The sequence below is a fragment of the Gymnogyps californianus genome, chromosome 1, assembly GCF_018139145.2.
Source record: "Gymnogyps californianus isolate 813 chromosome 1, ASM1813914v2, whole genome shotgun sequence".
In the NCBI taxonomy this organism is placed as follows: domain Eukaryota; kingdom Metazoa; phylum Chordata; class Aves; order Accipitriformes; family Cathartidae; genus Gymnogyps; species Gymnogyps californianus.
Genome location: NC_059471.1, coordinates 131,956,061 through 131,975,618, shown reverse-complemented (window position 1 = coordinate 131,975,618; position 19,558 = coordinate 131,956,061). Strand labels below are relative to the sequence as shown.

Genomic DNA, 19,558 nt, shown 5'->3' with positions numbered 1-19,558 from the left:
GCTGTGTGAATAAGATGCGTGGTAGGAATGTGGTGGAGGATGATCAGTAATTTGAGTGAATCAGCAGGGTCTTGTGCAAAAGATGGTGTTTGAGCTCATCAGCTTGAATTGTCATTAACTCCACAAAGTGGGCCTTGAGGAACTCCTCATCTGGAGTGGTGAATTTGGAGAAAGTGGCAGACTTCCAGTTTCAACACCTCCTATTCCCTTTATTCCCAAGAACTGGGAACATTTTTCTCTTTGTTCAGAAAGATGTTGTCTCAGGACAACTGTTTTTCCTCAAATGCCTTTCATCCACTCCTGTAACATTGCTGCTCAAGTTTGGGAAATTCTGCAACATCCTTGTCGGTAACATGCTCTTACCTTGATCTATATACTGTTGAGTTTAGGGCCCTTACAGCCCTGGTTTCTCAATCTCGGGTCCTTTGTACCAAGAACAGGCCTTGAAGTTAGATATGAAGTACTTGTTTATGGTCTCTTGCATCACTTGTCATCTGTGAGGAGTGTCAGTAGGCTGGTTAGGACACCGATAAGTCTGTGCTGCACGGCCACCGTTGCTGTGGCCATGAACAGGTTTGTTTCTAGCGAATTCTGTAATTCTGATTCCAGCAGAAATGGCTATTGCCTGTGTGCAGCACATAATCTCATTTCACCCACTCCCATGTACCCACCCCTAGGGACTAAAAATTGTCTGGTTTGTTGCTACTTCTCTGGTCGTAGCTCTGGAACAACATTCCTCCCATTTGCTGGAGAGGGGGATGGCAGGAATACCAAAGTGGAGTAGTTTTTCTGTGGTCTTGAAGTGTTAGTTCTCCCTTATCAGGTAGGGCTGCTAACAGTTGCTAGCCTTTCCTCAGTAGATTGCGTGTGTTTTGAGCTTTGTACGTTCGTATATGGTCATGAATATGACTGTCATGTGTCTCTGACTGTAACTGCAGAATGAATACTTCTGACTATATATTCTGCATGTTACATATTTCAGCAGTGTGTGAAATGTAAGTACCTTGAAATTAGAACAGCTGTTGCACACACACAGCTACTGTAGTGAGAGGGATTGTACTTTGTCTTCCAGGAAATTGGCACTAGAGTTTCAATAAAAATGTAAATGGTACTGCATATTCAGTTGTTATGATTGTCTGAATGCAACTATAGGTTTGATGGGAAAGAAGCAGAAATAACTTATTTGCAGTACTTACCTGAACCTAGGATTTAATTTTTTCCCCTTCTGGTTCTGGTGTTTACCTTGGCACCTTTCTGGTCAGGCAGACGGAAGTAAAGTCACTGACAGTAAAATGCATCTGTTACCCACTTGGAAGGATATTGAGACAATACAATTTCAAGTTGAACGGGACCTGCACTAAGGAAATGACAACATGCTTTCTTCTGATCTTGAATGGTGTTGGGAAATACTGGGTGTGACTTTGATCCATTTCCTAAGTGCACAGACTAGTCATCTGCACATGGGTGGAGAGGCAAGAGGTTCTAGTTTCAGCCCAAACCAACTATCTTAAGATGTGGGTGGCTGGAGGCTGTTGTTGCTTTTCTTATTGACGTGGAGACTATATACACTTAAGACTTTAAAGTGCTTTTTACAGTTAGTATTAATATTATCAGTGTTTTACATTGCTTTTTCCCCATTTTCCCCATTTCTCTCCTTCTCCAGTTCAGTAATGGTAGGTTCCATATGTTACAGGTCATATGATTCCATGACACATGTATATGTATATATACGAGATGCCTGGTGACTCTGCTCAGACTGCGCTAAACTTCCCTCTTCAGAATCACCCATCATTTCAGAGAAGTTACCTGCCACTATGATGCCTGGGGGCTTATCTGAGACCAAGCCTGCTACTCCAGAAGTCCAGCATATTGTTAACCAGGTGAGTTGTGACCTATCTAAAGATGAAGTCTCTGTATGCAAAGGGCTGAGTCCTGAAGCTTGTGTAAAGGCTGGGAGACCAGGTGGTGTACTGAACCAGTGTTTAAACTGAAGAAGCTAGTGCTGAAAATGGGAATCCCCTTGATTGCCAGTAAGTATTTTCTCAGCATTCTGCATAGGCAGTGTACTGGTAAGACTGAGACAAACCACTTCTCTCTTATCCTTGTCCATAGCCAGGCATAGTACTGGCTGCCTTCAGTTAATGTTTGCATGTAGTTCAAAGACCAGCTCTTCTACTATGCCAGCACTGAGGTTGCTTGTTTGAAATTAAAGGTGATGTATTTGAAGGGAGAAGATTGTACCTGGTAGAATTAATTCCTCACTGAAGGACAAGGATAGGACAAACCATGTGGTAGTATGCACTAAAAAAGTTATCTACAGGACAAGGCTATGGATAAATGGCATGTTGTCTACTGGCATCTAGTGTTTTCTAGAGTCACAGCTGTGATGCAGGGGCTGCTGGTGAGCCAGTGGGGCAAGGTGAGCTTGGCACAAGGCAGGCAGGGTAAGTCCAGTTGCCATGGTGGTTGATTACAGGCAGCGGTCTTGTCCTGGATGCAGCTGTGTGAACAACACCTCTGCAGATCCTCTAATGCCCTGCAGTGCAGCAGCTCTTAAAAGAGTATAAAGTGCATCCTGTGGAGCGGGAGGGGAACAACATGGCATGGGAAAGCTCCTTTTGTATCTCCCATCTCGTGTTCCCACCCGCCCAGCCAATCCCCATCACCCTCCCAGCTCTGAAAGATGAACTCTTCCCCCTTTGGCAACTGCACAAAGCATAACTTACGCCCTCCTTGAGGAAACAAAAATAGGAAGTAGTGGGGCTGAACATGTTGGCCGATACTGCGCACACTCCTGTGTGTGCAGGGCTCCCGGCTCCCTCCTTTGCTGTGCCATAGAGGACAGAGTTTGCACTGGCACCATTCCGCATCTCCTGCGAGCTTGCAGGCTAAGACCAGGCAATGATGAAACCAGACTCAGGTGAGCTGGGCTGTGCGTGCGGAGGGGCAGAACCACCAGGAGATATCTGTAAATAGGCTGTGTAGGCTGGTGTCAGAGTCCAGTACTCTGACCAGGTTCTTTCAGATATTCCACGCGTGGAGGGTATAATGTTTAATATCCAGTTTACTTGAAGTTATTTGATGTTACATGAGGTTTCTGATTTAGCAGAGTGATACAAATATATTGGTAACACAATACAGATGTAAGTTACTCTTAACAAAATACAGCAATTGTGATACACAGTTCAATCACAATACCAATGTGATCTCCATTACTGGTCTCTATAATGTGCTCACTGTCACGATGCTGGGCATCCTCAGTCACCAGGAAGGAGTATGTGGGTTGAAGCCAGCTCAAGCCTGCTGTTCTCTTCAAAATTCTTTTGTTCATTGTTTAGTTTTTATACTTTGTGTTGGGCAGAGCCATGTATTCACTCCCCCCATGCTGGTCTGGCTAACTCAGGGAGGTGTTCACATTCTTCTAATGAACTTAGAGAGTTTCACCACCAATTGATCCACTCAACTGACATAGCTGTTTATCTAAAACAAACACCCTCTGGTCCCCTCTGTGTTGAGATAAAGTCAGCTTCTTTGCAAAAGCTGTGGTCAGTCACACCCTGCATTATTTTCTGAGTTTTGTAGGCACATCGCCCTTGCCCTGGTCCTCTGAGCCTTCTTCCATTGTAGGGCTTTATTCGTCAGTCACAGCTGGGGTTGCCAGAGTTGGGCATGCATACGTGGTGGAGGGCTGGAGTATGTGTTGGGGGGTGGCGATAACAGGTTTTCAGAGGGGAGAGAATTACTGCAGAACAGAAAGAGAAAAGGATTATCTAAAATTGTTTGGGGGACACCGGTTGAATCGCTCAGGAGCAGTATCACTGTTCATCCTATGCTGGCACAAGTAGTTGAAGGAGCAGCACTTGCAGAGATCAGAAATTCCCTTTTAACTGTGGAGGGGGAGACCTAGGCAAGGGCTTGTCGCATCTTTGTGTATTTGCAATTCTTATTTCCTCATGTGTAAAACAGGGAGGGCAATGTCTCCTGCCAGCTGGGGGCTGTGAAATTTGACTAGTGAGTCTGTGAAATACCTTAAGGGCCTCCTTTGAACACTGCTAGGACAGTGTAGCATGCCAGATACTGAGCTATGTTTTTAATGCTAGGTTGTGTTATGGGTGATCAAAAGAACACCCTGTTGCAGAGTGTATCAGAGATGAAACCACAGTGCTTAACTGTCAGTGAGTGAACATGCACTTAAAAATGTGAACATTCATTTCAGGCTGTGCTAATGCTCACAAAGTACAAGGCAAATACAGAATCTGAAATGTAGATGTACAGATTTTCTGTTTGATTCCCGAAGAGGACTGATCTTAATTTTTGGTATTCTTCCATTCTCAGTAACTTCGGGAAAATGAAAACAAATTATTCTTTGCTCTGTATTTTCTGCAAGGCGAAATTTTTGCCTTGTGCTGAGCACGGGAGAGAGAACTCTCCCTGGTCCTTTTCCTTTGAAAAAGCTCACGCTCCACTGTAGAGGCTTTGGTATAGTTCTCTAAGGAGAATATTCTTGTGGAGACAAACCTTACACTGGGGCAATCCTGCTCTGCTTCCAGCCAAATAACAGTGTTGCCCTTTACTGAATCAATTGTGTGGGATTTTATGCTCTGCTAAGCAGAGAAGCAATTCATATGATTTGAGCAAAGTTGTGAAGAGCATCCGGAGACCTTGGGATGCTCAAGGTCTATCTGCTCTTGGGATTACATAATTATTTACTTAAACCTGTGCCTTGTCTGTAGTCAGCCTTAGTGAGCTGGGGAATATTATTTATTCGGTCTCCTTGTTTTACAGCTGTTGCCTAAAACAGGCATGTTTTGGGTTTAAGGAGCTGTTAGGTGAGAACTTAGGAATGTTACATTTTTCCATCTGAGGATTAAGGAGTTGTCTGCCTGCCTGATTTTACTGAAGACTCTGGCAATAAATAAGAAATGGGGGACATAGTGGTCAGAGGTTGGGAGAGATAGTAAAACTGGAGAGAAATGGCTTCGTTTTGTTTTGTTCTGAGAGAGGAATAATATGTACCGAAAGGTGCCACTTAGGAGCATCCTAGCATTCCCCAGACCCAGCCAGCTGGAAGAGGGTTGGAAACTGAAGTTTCCCTGGTATGCTAGAGTTAGCGGCTCCCGAGTTGAAAGTATAGCTGTCGGTTCCCTGGTGTAGAAACCCCATGGAAGCTGCTCAGAAGAAAAGCAGAGTAAGAGATCATGAGGAGCCCGAATATGATGAATTGGATGATTTCTGACTGTCTGGAAATAGTTGATCTGGATGTTCCTAGGGTGCTTTTTGGGACCTGCCTGCTGGGAAGGAATGCCACGGGAGTGGCAGCCAGCTGAAGGTGGATGTGCTGAGAAAGCCAGTTAATTCTGTGCATTTCTGTGAAACAGGCAGGTGGTGAGAAGCGCGGACGTGCTGCTGGCCCCTCCCGGGGCCTGCCTGAGCAGGCTGCCAAGTGACGCTGCGCTCCTCTGCCTGACTTCTGGAATGCATCAGGCCATTGGCATGGGCATCATGTGCAGAGAGGCTGTTAACCAGCTGCAAAAGATTGTTTATGCTTTCTAGATGACAAAAATAAGTTTTCAGGTTACATTTGCTGCAGTTGCCTTTCTGTAGGGAATTTGCGTCATCAGATGCAAACAACTATAGTAAAACAATCACTGGTACATAAATCATGATGCCTCAGACACCTGGCCAGACTTCCACCGCTGCTCACAGCTGTATCCCTCGCTAGCCCCCTGCCCTTTCAGCCTAGTAATTCTAGGAATATTTCATCTCTGAGAGGACAGTACCACTGTAATTGCTGCTAAACTTAAAACTTGCCCTATACTTTGTGTGTTTCAGGAAAAACTGTTACACCTTTTTTTAAATTTTTTTTTTTTTTAGATTTGTATGTGAAAAGTCTGTAGATGTCTGAACTGTGCGTATATAAGATCTACAGGGCTTAAACTGGGTACTGTGCATAAACACATCTACCTGAGCTGTGAGCATAAATGCTATCAGCACAGAGCATTGTTTCTTCTGGAACTACAATACCTGCAGCTGCTACGTAGTAAAGGACTGATGATGTTTATGCAGATATGGGATTGATTTCTGGCTCACAGTCTAAAGGTTGTACTTCCAGTTTGGGAGATGGAAGTACGTAGTTTAGTCCTGGACCATTGTAACTATTACAGTTGTTTGTACATTACATGGTTCTAGATGTTTAAGGATGTATTTATTTTAAATTACAGCTTTAGCTGCAGGGCTTCCACCAGCACTAAAATAACTTTCAGGAACTACTTGATCAGGTGGTTGTCTTAATACTCTCAAATAACCCTATTTATTGCAAGTCCCTAAAGAAAAACATTAAACAGATCGAGTGCAGCTCTGAGGCTGCGAAACACAACACAGGTCCGCAGCCTCCCAGGCTGACTGGCATGGGCGCAGGCGTTCCAGGCAAGGGGGGCTGTCTTGCACCGCTGTGTAACAGTGTGGTTGACCTGGGGTGTACCCAGCTAGGGAGCATGGCTTGGTACCTAGCTCCTTGGACAAAGAATTAAAAGGGCAGCAGGTAGCAGTTTCCCTATACTAAGCAGGAGGCAGTTTAGCTGGACAGCTTTCAGGGCAGGGAGAAGTCAACTAGGAAGTCTAATTCTAACAGGATTTTAAAGAAGGCTGGAGGCAATGCTAGGAAAGAGGGCTGGAGGTCTTGGTGTAAATTGAATTATTTGGGGGATTCTGGGTTTATTTCATTAAGGGTGTGTGTTTGAAAGGATGAAAATTGGAGTGGTAGATGTGAAAGAAAAGCCTAAATATGAACCTGCCAACCATTTTTCCCTTTCTTTTTACAGGTGAAGCCACAATTTGAAAGCAGGGAGAACAAGACGTATGACATCTTTAAAGCCATAGTATATAGGACTCAGGTGGTTGCTGGGATAAACTACTTTATTAAGGTTTGTATATATTATAGGAGGGAGTGCTTTGTAGTTAAACAATATAGGTGACTTGCATAGTGGCTTTTAGCAAGAAAGAGAAGCAAATGTAGTAGAAAACCATCTGATGTGACTAATGGAGTTAGGGACTATCTCCAGATGCTTATAAAATTCCTCTATTTGGCGCTACTGTAGAACAGGAATATAAAAACTTATAAAACACGCACTGTGCTTCTTCAGATGTGAATGATAACTTTCTTACGATCATCTCGCTCAAAGACTATAGATTGCCTTATCAGCTCAAATTATTTAAACTAGTCATAACTCTGCTTTCCTGTTCCCTTTCAAGGCAAAGTAGCTTTACTATTGCGTCTGTGTCCTCCAGTTGTGTTTATTATGATGAATTTGAAGTCAGCCTGAGGATCTGATGGAGAGTTAGGGTGAATTTTTTAATATAATGCAAGCATCTCATACTCTGCTGAATAGTTTTGCATGCAAGCATATGTGTTGATGTTATGTGCTGCAGAGGTACAGCCTGCCTGCTAGTTCTTTCTATATTTCCAAAACCCCCTTTCTGTTGTGGAGGAAAAACAGCTAATGCTTAATTTGGAGCCCTCTGATAGCACTATTCATCCTCTACTAGAAAACCTTACCCACGGATTTGAGCAGCTTTCTGTGAAGTAATGTATAAGAAATTGCTGGGCATATTTTGCAAGTGAAGGCCAGAAAGCATTGCTTAGTGGCAGTCTGGCTTTCTGGAATTAGAGCAAACATTGCATGTGACTGCTGTATCTTAACCCCACATGTGTGCAGACATATGCCTGGTAGGATATGCTCCCTTGACAAGGGTCAGAATCTTTTTATTAAAGAAATTGGCAAGTAGGGTTTGGGGGATAGTAGTTCTGCAGAGAGACATTATGAGCATTTGCTCCACACTTCTCATATTTAGTTGATCCCAGGAAGCACAGACACTGCCAAACCTTCTTCTTTCCCAGGTCCGTCCTTAAAATAACTCTTAACAGTTATTTCTGCTCTGTGGGCACCAGGGGATTGTACTGACAGACTACCTATTATATGGCTAGTCAGAATCTTACTTACATGAATGATGTTTATGCTTCCCTTGCTACTGTGAAATGTGCTTCCACTTTGTGGACAAAGTACTGAGTAATGAAGAGTAACAATTTTCAGGAAGGCTGCGGTAAAGCCAGAAGTCACGCCCAGCTGCATTTCTTCCCTTAGTGCCATCTTATTGCTGACCTAGGCAATGTAAAATACTTGTCTGCTGTCCATGCTGAGCCTCATGACCAAACTACTCTGCAATGAAGATTGACACGTTACTGAACTTGGAAGAAATCCATTTATAACACTGAAAAGGATGATTTGTCTCTTCTTTCTCAACCTTCCAAGTGACAGGAAACAGTTACTCATTTTAGCAGTAACTGGAATGACCTCTGTCACAAGGTTCATTCTTTTATACTTCTGAATTTTCCACATCACTAATATTTTACCAACGGACTTACAGCTGAGATGTAATCCAGACCAAGACAAACATATTGCCACCTTGCAGCCACCAGAAAGCATGTAAAAACCTCTTGGAGCCTAAGGCATTAAACTTTCCCTTAATACTATATACCTCACACAGCGAGAGTTTAGCACCTGTTGTACTTGGCTCTGTTATGTACGAAATTATGCACAACTTTGTAGCAAGTCTTTATGTGAGGACTTTCTGGTGGGGAAGGTGAGTTTATTTTAAAAATAATTTCAGGCACTCAGACTCACTCCCACAAGCACCAGGATGTGTCACGTTGTCTGTTCAGGCACTGATGTGTTTGCAGTAATTCTGCAGAGAAGGGATCCTGGCTTTCAGGTTGTCATTGCTTCTTAGGACCACGTGCCGGTGTAGGATAGATCTTCCTGTATGTTCTAGGAGCTGACACTGTCTCTGCATCTTGCCCCACCCCTGAGTCATTAAGATTTACTCAGTGTCTCTTGTCTCCTACCCTGAGTGTCCTAAGAAGCTGTGAGCTGATGTGCTGGGATCTTGATGACCGAAATAAGACGCCATCAAAACCTTTCTCCTGTTGTGCCTTCTGGTGCTTCCGCACCCAAGCAGTCCTACTCATTTTCCATTCACATGAGTCTGAAGGTTTTTATTACAGTTTTCTACAGGTGTAGACAATTTCTGCCACCAGTTACTATCCAGACTTGGGTTAAGAGCTGTTGAAGTAAAAATGGAGATACACCTAAAATTAAGCTCCTGAGCAAAGATGTTCTTCCAAGTATGTAAAGTTTGTTTGAACCTGCTTTGAACCCATGATCCTCACTTTCCCGCTGTTTTGATTTTTAGGTCCAAGTTTCTGATGCAGACTATGTCCACTTCAGGGTGTTTCAGGGCCTTCCTCAGGAGAACCAAGGTCCCAGCCTTGTCAGTTTTCAGACTGGCAAAACCAGAGATGATCCTCTGACCTACTTCTGAGAGACGATGAGGAATGGTGCCTCAGTCGCATGTGGGTTCTGCCTGTATCAGTAAATGCATGAAAATAAAATGAGTTTTGAAAGCTATTTGTTCATCTACTGCATGTCACGTCTAGGTCTACTGCATGTCACGTCTAGGTCTGCTGCCTGGCTAAAGCTCGAGTAGGCTCTGAAATACTATTTGAGGCTGTTTCTGCCACCTGAGGTACTATAGCTGTAAGAAAGACGGAGCACATCCATTTCAGCTCCTCTTTCCAAAACACTGTCAGGCATCCTCTGAAGACAAAACTTGGGCCTCCTGAGTATACTTCAGGCATAAAAGACTACATACTTCAGCATGTAGCTTCTTGGGTTTGCTTGAAGTGCTTTACATACAAGCTATTAGCCACTCCTCAGAAAGTGTGTGAGATAGATAAATAGATAGTTTCTGGCAGGGGGGAACTGAGAAGCCAAACTGTGTCCCCCTCTAAGTGCAGCTTCACTGTATGGGAGCACGGTGAGGGGCAGGAACGAGCTCCTTGAAGGAGCGGGAGGATGGCCCCCTGCCACAGCTGAATCCCAGCATTCAGCCCTTGGAGCAGGGAGTGACTGTCCTGACTTAGTCAGTGTGCTTTACTGGAGACTGGTGGAGCTCAATCTCTTTTTTTTGTTTGTAGCATCAGGCACCTGCAATGAGAGCAGTCTTCAGCTGAGCTCTGAGGTGACAGAGGTAGAAGGCAAGCCCAATCCACAACACAAATACTTTCCTGTTAGCAGCTGCTCAGGTAGGGGCCTTTGCATTACCTGCCAGGGAGCTGGGCCTCAGGTGCAAGATGTTAAATGCTTACATGGGTTTCAGGCCATGCCTTGCTTATATTCATGTTTTGGTGCTATAGTGAAGGATGGGGGTGTAATTGTCACAGGCATGTAGTGCCTAGAAAAAATGCAGCAGCTGCGCGTTTCTCTGCATGCCAGTATCTTGGATCAGGTGCTTTAATTCCTCAAAGTGTGAAGACAGCCTGTGGCCTCCTGTGACTTTGGGAGTAGTCCTTCCCTTGTGCAGCCAATACAGTTTCCACAAGAGCTCAATCCTGCAGGCTAATGTTACAAATCTTTAAGATGCAGCAAGTCTGGCATTATCACCACTAACTAACATCCTCTCACAGCGCAGCATTTGGAGAAAAATGCTTAGCTTTTTGAACCATGAACACACTTCAGAGTGGGGAGTTACCAGCACCAAAAAAGACCCTGTGTCTTCAAAACCACTTTATTTTAGCAAAATGAGAAGTGCCATAAGGCGGCCAGACTTATGCTCTCCCTTTATTCCATGTTGGAGGGGTGTGGGGGGGGACTCTTTGGGCTGATATGAGCAAAAGCATCTAAGCCTCCCGAACAATCAGGAGACAGAACACGCTCCTTCTAAGCAATGCTGGTTACACACTCACACAGAGCACACCTGCAACAAAAAGCCCAGGAACATGCATGTAAGTAAGTTCACCATGCCTTCTCCTTGCAAAGCTGCTTGTCGTTTCTTCAGTCTGTGGCCAAGGACCTGCAGCAGTGTCATCCAGAAGTGGGCTGTTTCCCCTCAGTTCAGAGGGCAGCGACCCCTGTCCAACTCCCAAATTAAGTACACAAGGCAAACATTAAAATTTCCAAGCTTGGCTACAAGAGTTTCTGAGCAGGTATAAATAGTAATAGTTACACAAGCACACAAATAAAAAAATCACAGACTAGCTGTAGTTGGAAGGGTCTGCTGGAGACCATAGTGTCCAACTCCTCTGCTGAAAGCAAGGTCAACTAAAACAGGTGGCTAAGGACCATGTGCAGTAAGAATTTTGGTGCTCTCCATCGATGGAGCCTCAACAACCTCTCTGGGCAACCTGGTCCTATTGGACCATCCTGGCAATTATTAAAGGGAAAAAAAGGGTTAGGTTCTCCCCCCGTCCCCCCATATTTACATGGAATTTACTTATTTCAATTTGTGGCTATTGGCTCTTGCTCTTTCACTGCACTGAGCACTACTAAGAAGAGCCTGGCCCTTTACTGCCTCCCCCTTCACTTTGTCTCCCGCGGCTGAACCAAGCCCAGCTTTCTCAGCCTCTCCTTTTAAGTAAGTCAGATGTGCCAATGACTCGTCTTGTTGGCCCTTTGCTGGATTTGCTCTGGTACATCCGTGTCTGCCTTGTGCTGGGGAGCCCAGAACAGGGGACGGCACTCACAATGTGGTCTCATCAGCACTGAATGGTGGAGGGGAAGACTGGTCTCTCCATCTGCTGGCAATGCTCTTCCTAATGCAGCCCATGGATACCGCTGACCACCTTTGCCGCAAGGTGTCCAACAGGACGACTCCCAGGTCCTTTTCTGCAGAGCTGCTTTCCAGCCATGCAGGCCCCAGCCTGTACTGGTTATTCCTTCCCAGGTGCAGGACAGCGCATCTCCCTTTGTTGACAGTTAGTTGTGAGATGCCCGTCTGCTCATTTCTCCAGCCTGTTGACATCCCTCTGAACAGCAGCACAGCCATCCGCTGTTATCAGCCACTCCTCTTGGTTTTGTGTCGTCTGCAAAGCCGCTGAGGGTGTGCTCGGTCCCATCATCCAGGTCATTAATGAAGATGCTACACAGGATTGGTCCCACTATTGACCCCATGGGTACACCCCTAGGGACTGACCTCTAACCAGACTATGTGCTGCTGAACTTTTTGAGCACAGCAGTTAAGCGAGTTGCAGTCCACTTACCTAGCGCATACTGAATCAGTTTGTCTATGAGGACGTTACGGAAGACAGTATCAAAAGCCTTACTAAAATCAAGGGAAATAACATCCACAGCCCTTCTCTCCTCTGCCAAGACATTTATCTCATCGTAGCAGGCTATCAGGTTGATTAAGCGTGATTTCCCCTTTGTAAATCCATGCTGACTACTTCCAATCACCTTTTTGTCCTTAATATATGTGGAAATGGCTTCCAGCATTATTTGCTCCATCATCTTTCCAGGGACTGAGGTGAGGCTGATAAGCCTGTAGTGCTCCAGATGCTCCTTCCCCTTCTTGAACATAGCAGTGACATTTTCTTTCTTCCAGTGCTCGGGAACCTCCCCCAATGCCCATGACCTTTCAAAGGGTACTGAGTGTGGCCTTGCAATGACATTGGCCACCTCCCTAAGCATCCATGGGTGCAGCCCCTCAAGTCCCATGGCATTCTAAGTCCGGTTTGTTTAAGTGTTCGCCTAGCCTGATCCAGCTCTGCTGAGGAGTCTTCCTTTCTCCAGACTTTCCCCCTCATCTTAGGGACCTCAATTCCTGAAGCCAAGTCCTACCAGTAAAGGTGGAGACAAAGGCAGCATTGAGTGCCTCAGCCTTTTCTGTGCCCCGTCAGCAGGTCCCCTGCACCACTGAGCACAGAGGGCCCACATTCTCCTTAGTGTTCCTTTTGTTGCTGATATACTTGCAGAAGCCTTTCTTGTTATCTTTCATGTCTCTCACCAGATTAAAATAAAGTATTTCTAATTAAAACATAGAATAAACATAAGGTTATCTGGAATATGAAGAACACTCATTGGAAAAAACTCTGAGCAAGATAATAATCAAAATTGAAAACTAGTAAAGAGAACAGTGAAACACCAGTCAAATATGCCATCTCAATTCAAGAGAAATATTTATTGTTATTAACGCAGAAATGCTTGTCCAGCTTAAGTTCCTTTCCAGGACTTTTCCTTAGGACTGAGAAAATAACCAAGTTTTTTTTTTTTTAAACTCATACACCCTCTACTGGACATTATATCCTACTGCTTCAAGAGGATAAACGTGATTACCAAGGGAATGCTTGTTTCAAAAGACTATAATCCTCCTCGTTCTCTTGCTTTCAAAATCGCTTCGGCTCAAGTCTCTCTTTAGGTCTTTGCCAATAAAACACATAGTACAATTTACATCTACAGATACATTCACAGTTGCAAAAGAGCACAGAAAAGATTCAGGTTTTCCTCTTGCTCCTTGCTGCAAATACAGGAGTGTCCCTCCCCTTTCAATTTCCAGACCAAAGAAGTCCACAAACAGGACTCAGCCACAGTATTCTGGTTAAGTTGCACTGAAGTCAGTGCAGCTACTTGGGTTTGCATTAGTGTAGGTGAAAGGAGAGCCACGTGACTCTAAAATTTAGATCTTGCACAGGAAGGGAATGGCAGAAAAGCAATTGATTTTTTCCAGCATTAAGTTTAAAAAAAGACACTTTCTTTTCTCCTTTGTTGGCACAGGAATCAACATTTTGCTGCCTATAGAAAATGCACATAAGAAACCATTAGGAAAACGCACAAGATGATAAGCTTGCTAGAAAAAAGACAGTTCATCATGCTTAGTCTTGCTGCTCTGGTAACTGTGGAGACTCAGCGGCTTATTCTCATGAGGAAGGCTTCTGAACACCCGCAGGTGCACGAACTCGTCATTGCCAACATGGACCTGCAAAGCATGAAAACCAGTGAGTTCCATGGAGTAACAGCAGCCTTCAGCAGGAGGGACGGTGTAGATTGGTGTGTTTTGAGGATGGAGAAGCAGAGAGGCGGTAAGAAAAACCATCACCTCGGAAGGTGCGGTCTTGTTTTAAACGGTACTGGGATTCATGACTTTGTGGAAATACCACCTAATTCTTCTATGCTTGTTAATCCTCCCTATGCCTTAGACAGGGAATGTACAGGTAGGGAACTGGAGTTGCATAGAAGTGATTAATATATTAAATACATGCAAAATGCTCTAATCTTATTTGGCACAACAAGCACTTAAATGCTTTGATTACAGTTGCATATTTTTCATGTGTGGCGTCACTACAGGCAGAGTCAGAGCAGGTTTGATACTGCACTGTATCCTTACACATCTGGACTTCACTTAATACAATGTTAGTGCTCAACATCACAGATGTGTAATCATCCCCAAAACCAAGTTTCACAAAATAACTGAAAAGTAAAAATCATTATGAAAATAGAGAAGTACTCTTATCTCCATTTAATACAGGCAGGGAGATGGGCTGTGAGGTGGGTGGGTGGATATTTTTTTTTTTAGATGTACAGATTTTTTTCTTATTAAGGTCAAATCATAAGCATCCCTGTGTAGGTAAGTAAAGAAAAAAACCCACCATTCCAAATTTTATACATGTTAATTTAAAAAAAAAAAATCCCATTGCCCAGTGTCCTCTACCTTGATGAAGTAGTTTGTTCCAGCAACCACCTGAGTTTTAAACTCCACTGCAGTGAAGACATCAAATGTTTTCCCTTCTTTTTCTTCTAGCTGAGGTTTCACCTTAAGGAAACAATACGTTATCGAAGACTGATGCAAGATTCAAGTACTTAGGACTTAAGGCCCACACTATCAGTGTGCCTCAGTACCCTCCAGGTCGCTGCTGCTGAATTCCCAGACAGAGTGTTCCTGCTTTTCCAAGTTATTAAAAGATTAAAATGAATAACGTTAAGTTTTGTGTTAAAGCAAGACCAGAAATCTAGACAGGCAGCAAAGCCAAGACAGCGGTGTGATTCAGTCGCCACAGACTGACACCAAGTCTGGAGCTGCCAACACGAGAACTGTGCGGGTATGCTAAAAGATTTATTGTGACAAATTATTTCCTCTGTTGATGTCTCAGCTTCTCTTTCTGTCCGGTGTATCTAACAACAAATGTAAAGTGGTTCAGTATCTACATGCACAAGACTATAGGTCTGTTTAAAGAGGTTTTTTTAATATACATCATTCTTACAACAAGAAAAATGGCTGTCTTCAGCATTAGCTCCCTTTTCAAATTCAGGACAAGTTATTACAGACCCAGCATCACAGAACAGACAGACATCCAAAAATCAAGCTTTGAAAGCAAACTACCCAAGCCTAAGGTTTTACAACACTTATTTGACAGTTCTTCCAGCATGTCTGCTGGAATCTATAATGTTTTCAAACTGCAAATATTTTCCAAAAAATAACTGAAGCCTTCTGAGTTATCATTCCAGTTTCCGGAGTGTAAAACCAGTGCTGCTCAACAAGTCAGAATAACTTGTCCGATACTCCAGAGGGAGGCATGAACTCATATGAGTTGCAGCTCTTCTCTCCCACACTTGGCTCTCTAGAACATCATGGCTATACAGTAAAATTCTTGGTCAGGACAGCAAAAGACTTCAGGCTTTGTTTACAAGGGCAAGATGAATTAGTCTTGGAGTCCTTGCTGCAAGTGCAGTTCTACCCAGGCCTTGCGTCCTGCACTGCATGATTATGTAGCCCTCCCTCTACTCCCACTGCAACAGCACCAGCAGTGAGTAGATTTTCTCTTTCCAGCTATATGGTGTACTTCCCTTTCTTCCTAAATTCAAGGGGAAAAAATACCTTTGCCCTCCTGCCTGAATCCCACCTGCTTCCTTGGGGAAAAACAAGTGCCAGTTTGCCACTGCTCAGGTGCTCTAGGTGAAGTAGGAACAGAAAGAATTCCTGCAACAGGTTATGTTCTCCCACCTCTCCAGCACCGAGAAGGCACAGGACCAAATTCTGGTGCCTTTCCAAGACAGCTCATCAGTGACTATCCTGTCCCTGGGGGCCGTAACCACACTGTACATTTTCTCCCAGAGGCCATACCTCTACGCTTCTTCCAGGCTGTGAACAATACGTCAAAAGTAAGATAATGATGTTTGGCTGCTTTTGTACATATGGTTTTTTGCCATATGGAAATCAAGGTGCACCCAACAACTTTGCATTCTAAGATGCAAGGAAGGGCATGGCCCCAGAAGGTGCAGTCGTTCAGTCCTCCCTCCTCCCCTTCTTGCGAGTCAGAGGACGGAGCAAGTGGTTTCAGTTTCTATCACCAGAGCTACTATTACAAATTTTAAGAAGCAGGGGAGAGGGTGGACATAAGTATCCCACTGACCCTATCCTGCCCCATGCTCCTTTAGCAATCCTAGGCGCTGTGCAAGGTTAGTTTCTTAGGTCTCAAAATCGCCCCAGCTCAGCACATTTTGTATTTCCACCAGAAAGCTGAACGCTGGGCTCCATGACTGCAGACAGCTCAGAGTCACATGTGGCTGCAAGCTTGTCAGGGAGTTATCGGGGCAATGACTCACCATGGGATGTGACAAATGGGCATCCTGATTCAGTATGGGGAGGGAGAGCCCAGAGAGAAATACTCTCTGAAAGACCTGGTATCAGCCCACCCTGCTAGTTGATGATCTCAGTCTAAATCTGGGGGTCCTGGTGGACAGTGCACTAAACACAAGCCAGCGCTGTGCCCTGGTGGTAACCCAGGCATACCATTACCCAGCATACTGGGCTGCAGCAGCAGCAGCCTAGCCAGAAGAGAGAGGCAAGCGATTATTGCCCTTTACTTGGCACTTGTTAGAGAACATTTGGAATACTGTGTCCAGTTTTGGGCCCTCAATACAAGAAAGATGTCAATAAACTGTAGTGAGCTCAGCAGAGGGCCACCATGAGGTCAGATGGCTGGAGCACTTGTGCTGTGAGGAGGACAAGAAAATGAGCTTGCTCAGCCTGGAGAAGAGAAGGCTTTGAGGAAAGCTTTCCAGTACCTACAAGAAGTCAGGCTCTTTACTGAGGGGTGATGGCAGAAGAATGAGACCCAATGGTCATAAATTGAAATTGGAGGCTCAGACTGGATAGAAGGAAAAACTTTTCCCCTGAGGACACTCTGGCAGTGCAGAAGGTTGCCCAGAGAAACTCTGCAGTTTCCATCCTCAGAGGTTTTCAAGACCTGACTGGACAAAGCCCTGACCAGCCTGGGGCTGCTGACCCTATGCTTGGGCAGGAGGTGCAGTCCCTTCCCACGCAAACAATCTGTGATTCAATCACAGGGCTGAAAATTATCAAGCCCTGAAGGCTCTTTGCTGTTCTGCACGGCCTGTCTGCTTACTTCCAGAGCAGTTACTAAAAAGCAGATGGTTCAAAATCACCCTGACTAACCTCTGCCAGAGCCACCAGTGAAAAGTCAAAGGCTGAACAGGCCTGGGTGGAAATCCTTGCCACGGAGAGGCAGCTTCTATGGGACTCCTAAGCTAGACACCGTCGGAAGGAAGCTGTCCTGCTCTCTCATGCTGTACCTGCTCTGGATGAGCAGCAGTGCTTGCCAGGGCCATGAATCTGAACAATGTTCGGCCATCGCCACGATTCTTACGAAACCATACAATGGAGACAAGAACTGGAAAAGCAGGAACAGGAAATTTATTTATGACAAGTGAACTGGCAGGCTCTAACAAATCTCCACAAAGACTTGATTTTAAGAAAACAAAACAATTTGAGAAGTCTACCTTGATTTAACAAAACTAATGTTTCCTTCACAGTCTGTATCCAGATGAGGATATGACTGCATGGGCAAATTTCAGTTTTGGGTTTTCCCACTTGTATTTCATTAAGTAATTTAAACTGGCAGTCAAAACAAGCCAGACAAACTTTGAAATATTTACATGATTTAAATGAAAATGCCAGATTTTTGGTTAATTCTGTTCACTTCTGAATCTAACTGGGTTTCGTTTTTATACTCATCTTATTTTTGGATTACCAAACCACTGCAGTCTGCCACAGAACAGAAAGTCAGGATTTCAAACCTAGCTTTCAATCCATGTGCAATGTTAATTGCATATCTGCATTATCTTTAACATGACATGTAGGCCTTTTCAGGTCAAAACAATAATTGTGACTCTCTCAGCAATTCTCAATAAGGTATTCATTACTGCAAACTCAGGTTGGTGCTTAGGAGATGCACCTCTCTCTTTTTTAAAAAATGCAGAATCATCAGATTCCACAAGCTAAATGTTAATTTCAATGACTGCTGTGCCTTTGGGTGCTCTGTATGTGTTTAGAAACTGCTGCAGCCTGGGGAACAAATCTGGACAATGACAAAGAGCATAAGAAGCTGGAGCTCGTCCTTCATCTTTCTTCACTGGCTTGACACACCCTAGCTGATAAAACCAAAAAGAAGGAACTTGAGTTCCCATGACTGAAACAAGACTGACTGCGTGCTTTGAAAGAACTTATTTGTACATTGGCATTTTTAGAGCAAAAGCATGTGCTCCAGTAACGCGGGCAGTAATAGAAGTTACTGTAAGTAGTATCAGGATTTGGAGCTGGCAGTGGTTAGAGCTGAATTCTGCACTGGGGAATAGCAGAAGCAGCAAAAAAGTTTTCTTGCTTATTCCCCCCACAAAAAAACCCGTGGCTACAAGGTTTAGACGTTGTAAGAACCATTTGAGCTCCTTCCTCAAGCTCAAGAAAATGGACCTTGTAGAGCTGGGACATACACGGGTTGCCCGGTGGCTCTGCGCTGATGCTGGCAGGTAGCACATCACCTGCACAGCCAGGATGGGAGCTGGAAGCACCCCAGCCCTCCCTGAGCACTCAACGCTGCCTACGGTTCCTCTCTCTAAAATGTCCTCTTAAAATGCCGAACCTGCTCTGCCTGGAGTCAATAAAACCACGCAAGGCCAGGCAGGCACAGGGAGGGCTCCAGAGCGCCAGTGACTGCGCAGCACATTTCCACAGTTTGTCAGCCTGCCTGCTTTTCAACTGAGGGGGGAGGAAAGGCGTCTCCGCGTCCAGCTGCGTCGAGCAATGGCCAAGCACACCTGGGCCCCCAGCCATCCCCTCGCCGGGCCCGCACGGAGAGCCGACGGCTCCCAGCCCAAGCCGGCAGGCTCAGACCGCCAACAGGCCCAGCGGGAGAAGCCCCGGGAGACGAGACGAGACGAGACGAGACCCGCCGCGCCGCCCCGCCCGGCCCCGCCCCGGGCGCGGCCAGCGGCCGCCGCCAGGCCCTTCCCGGGCCCGGGGAATCCCTCCCGGGGCTCGCCCCGGCGCAGCGCGGCCGCCTCACCTCGTCCGCGATCCGCTGCGTCTCGTCGGTGGCGGGCCTGGCCGCCGAGGTGCCCCCGCACAACATGGTGGCAGCCGCTCCGTTCCGCTCCCCGCCGCGCCGCTCCGGTCCTCCCCCTCAGGCGGGGCCGGGCCTGCCGGGCGGGGCGGGACCGGGACCGGGGCCGGGCGGGGGCCGGGGGCGGCGCTGGGCCCGGGCCTGGGCCTAGCGCGGGGACTCAAAGCTGCGTTTGGGTTCTTCGGAGCTGTGAGGCGGCGATTGCCCCAGGGTGGCGGCTAGGCCGGGGACATTTTAGCACAGCGCAGTGGGACCAGCTCTCTCCGGGCTTGGCAGGAAGCTTCGGGTCCCGTAGTCCGCTAGCCGATTAAA

The 19,558-nt window shown here is 45.6% G+C and overlaps 2 protein-coding genes across 2 annotated transcripts; one reads left to right on the top strand and one right to left on the bottom strand.

Moving 5' to 3' along the window:
• Positions 1-1,677: 1,677 nt before the first annotated feature.
• LOC127014692 (cystatin-A-like) lies at positions 1,678-9,457 on the top strand. The gene is made up of 3 exons (XM_050894207.1): positions 1,678-1,880; positions 6,822-6,923; positions 9,250-9,457. The coding sequence occupies exons 1-3, from the start codon at positions 1,815-1,817 to the stop codon at positions 9,376-9,378; spliced, it is 297 nt and encodes a 98-aa protein (XP_050750164.1). The 5' UTR covers positions 1,678-1,814; the 3' UTR covers positions 9,379-9,457.
• A 3,528-nt stretch (positions 9,458-12,985) lies between these two features.
• LOC127014684 (cystatin-B-like) lies at positions 12,986-19,260 on the bottom strand. Its single transcript, XM_050894199.1, has 3 exons — positions 19,190-19,260; positions 14,539-14,640; positions 12,986-13,806 (listed from the first exon to the last, which is right to left on the bottom strand). The coding sequence occupies exons 1-3, from the start codon at positions 19,253-19,255 to the stop codon at positions 13,678-13,680; spliced, it is 297 nt and encodes a 98-aa protein (XP_050750156.1). The 5' UTR covers positions 19,256-19,260; the 3' UTR covers positions 12,986-13,677.
• Between the last annotated feature and the right edge of the window lie 298 nt (positions 19,261-19,558).

What these genes read in the sequence shown, in the direction of transcription:
- LOC127014692 (XM_050894207.1), top strand. Translation starts at nt 1,815, where the DNA reads ATGATGCCTGGGGGCTTATCTGAGACCAAGCCTGCTACTCCAGAAGTC. An exon ending in TCCAGCATATTGTTAACCAG is followed by an intron (nt 1,881 to 6,821) that starts GTGAGTTGTGAC and finishes TTCTTTTTACAG; the next exon opens with GTGAAGCCACAATTTGAAAG. An exon ending in GGATAAACTACTTTATTAAG is followed by an intron (nt 6,924 to 9,249) that starts GTTTGTATATAT and finishes TTTGATTTTTAG; the next exon opens with GTCCAAGTTTCTGATGCAGA.
- LOC127014684 (XM_050894199.1), bottom strand. Translation starts at nt 19,255, where the DNA reads ATGTTGTGCGGGGGCACCTCGGCGGCCAGGCCCGCCACCGACGAGACG. An exon ending in CGCAGCGGATCGCGGACGAG is followed by an intron (nt 14,641 to 19,189) that starts GTGAGGCGGCCG and finishes TGTTTCCTTAAG; the next exon opens with GTGAAACCTCAGCTAGAAGA. An exon ending in GAACAAACTACTTCATCAAG is followed by an intron (nt 13,807 to 14,538) that starts GTAGAGGACACT and finishes CATGCTTTGCAG; the next exon opens with GTCCATGTTGGCAATGACGA.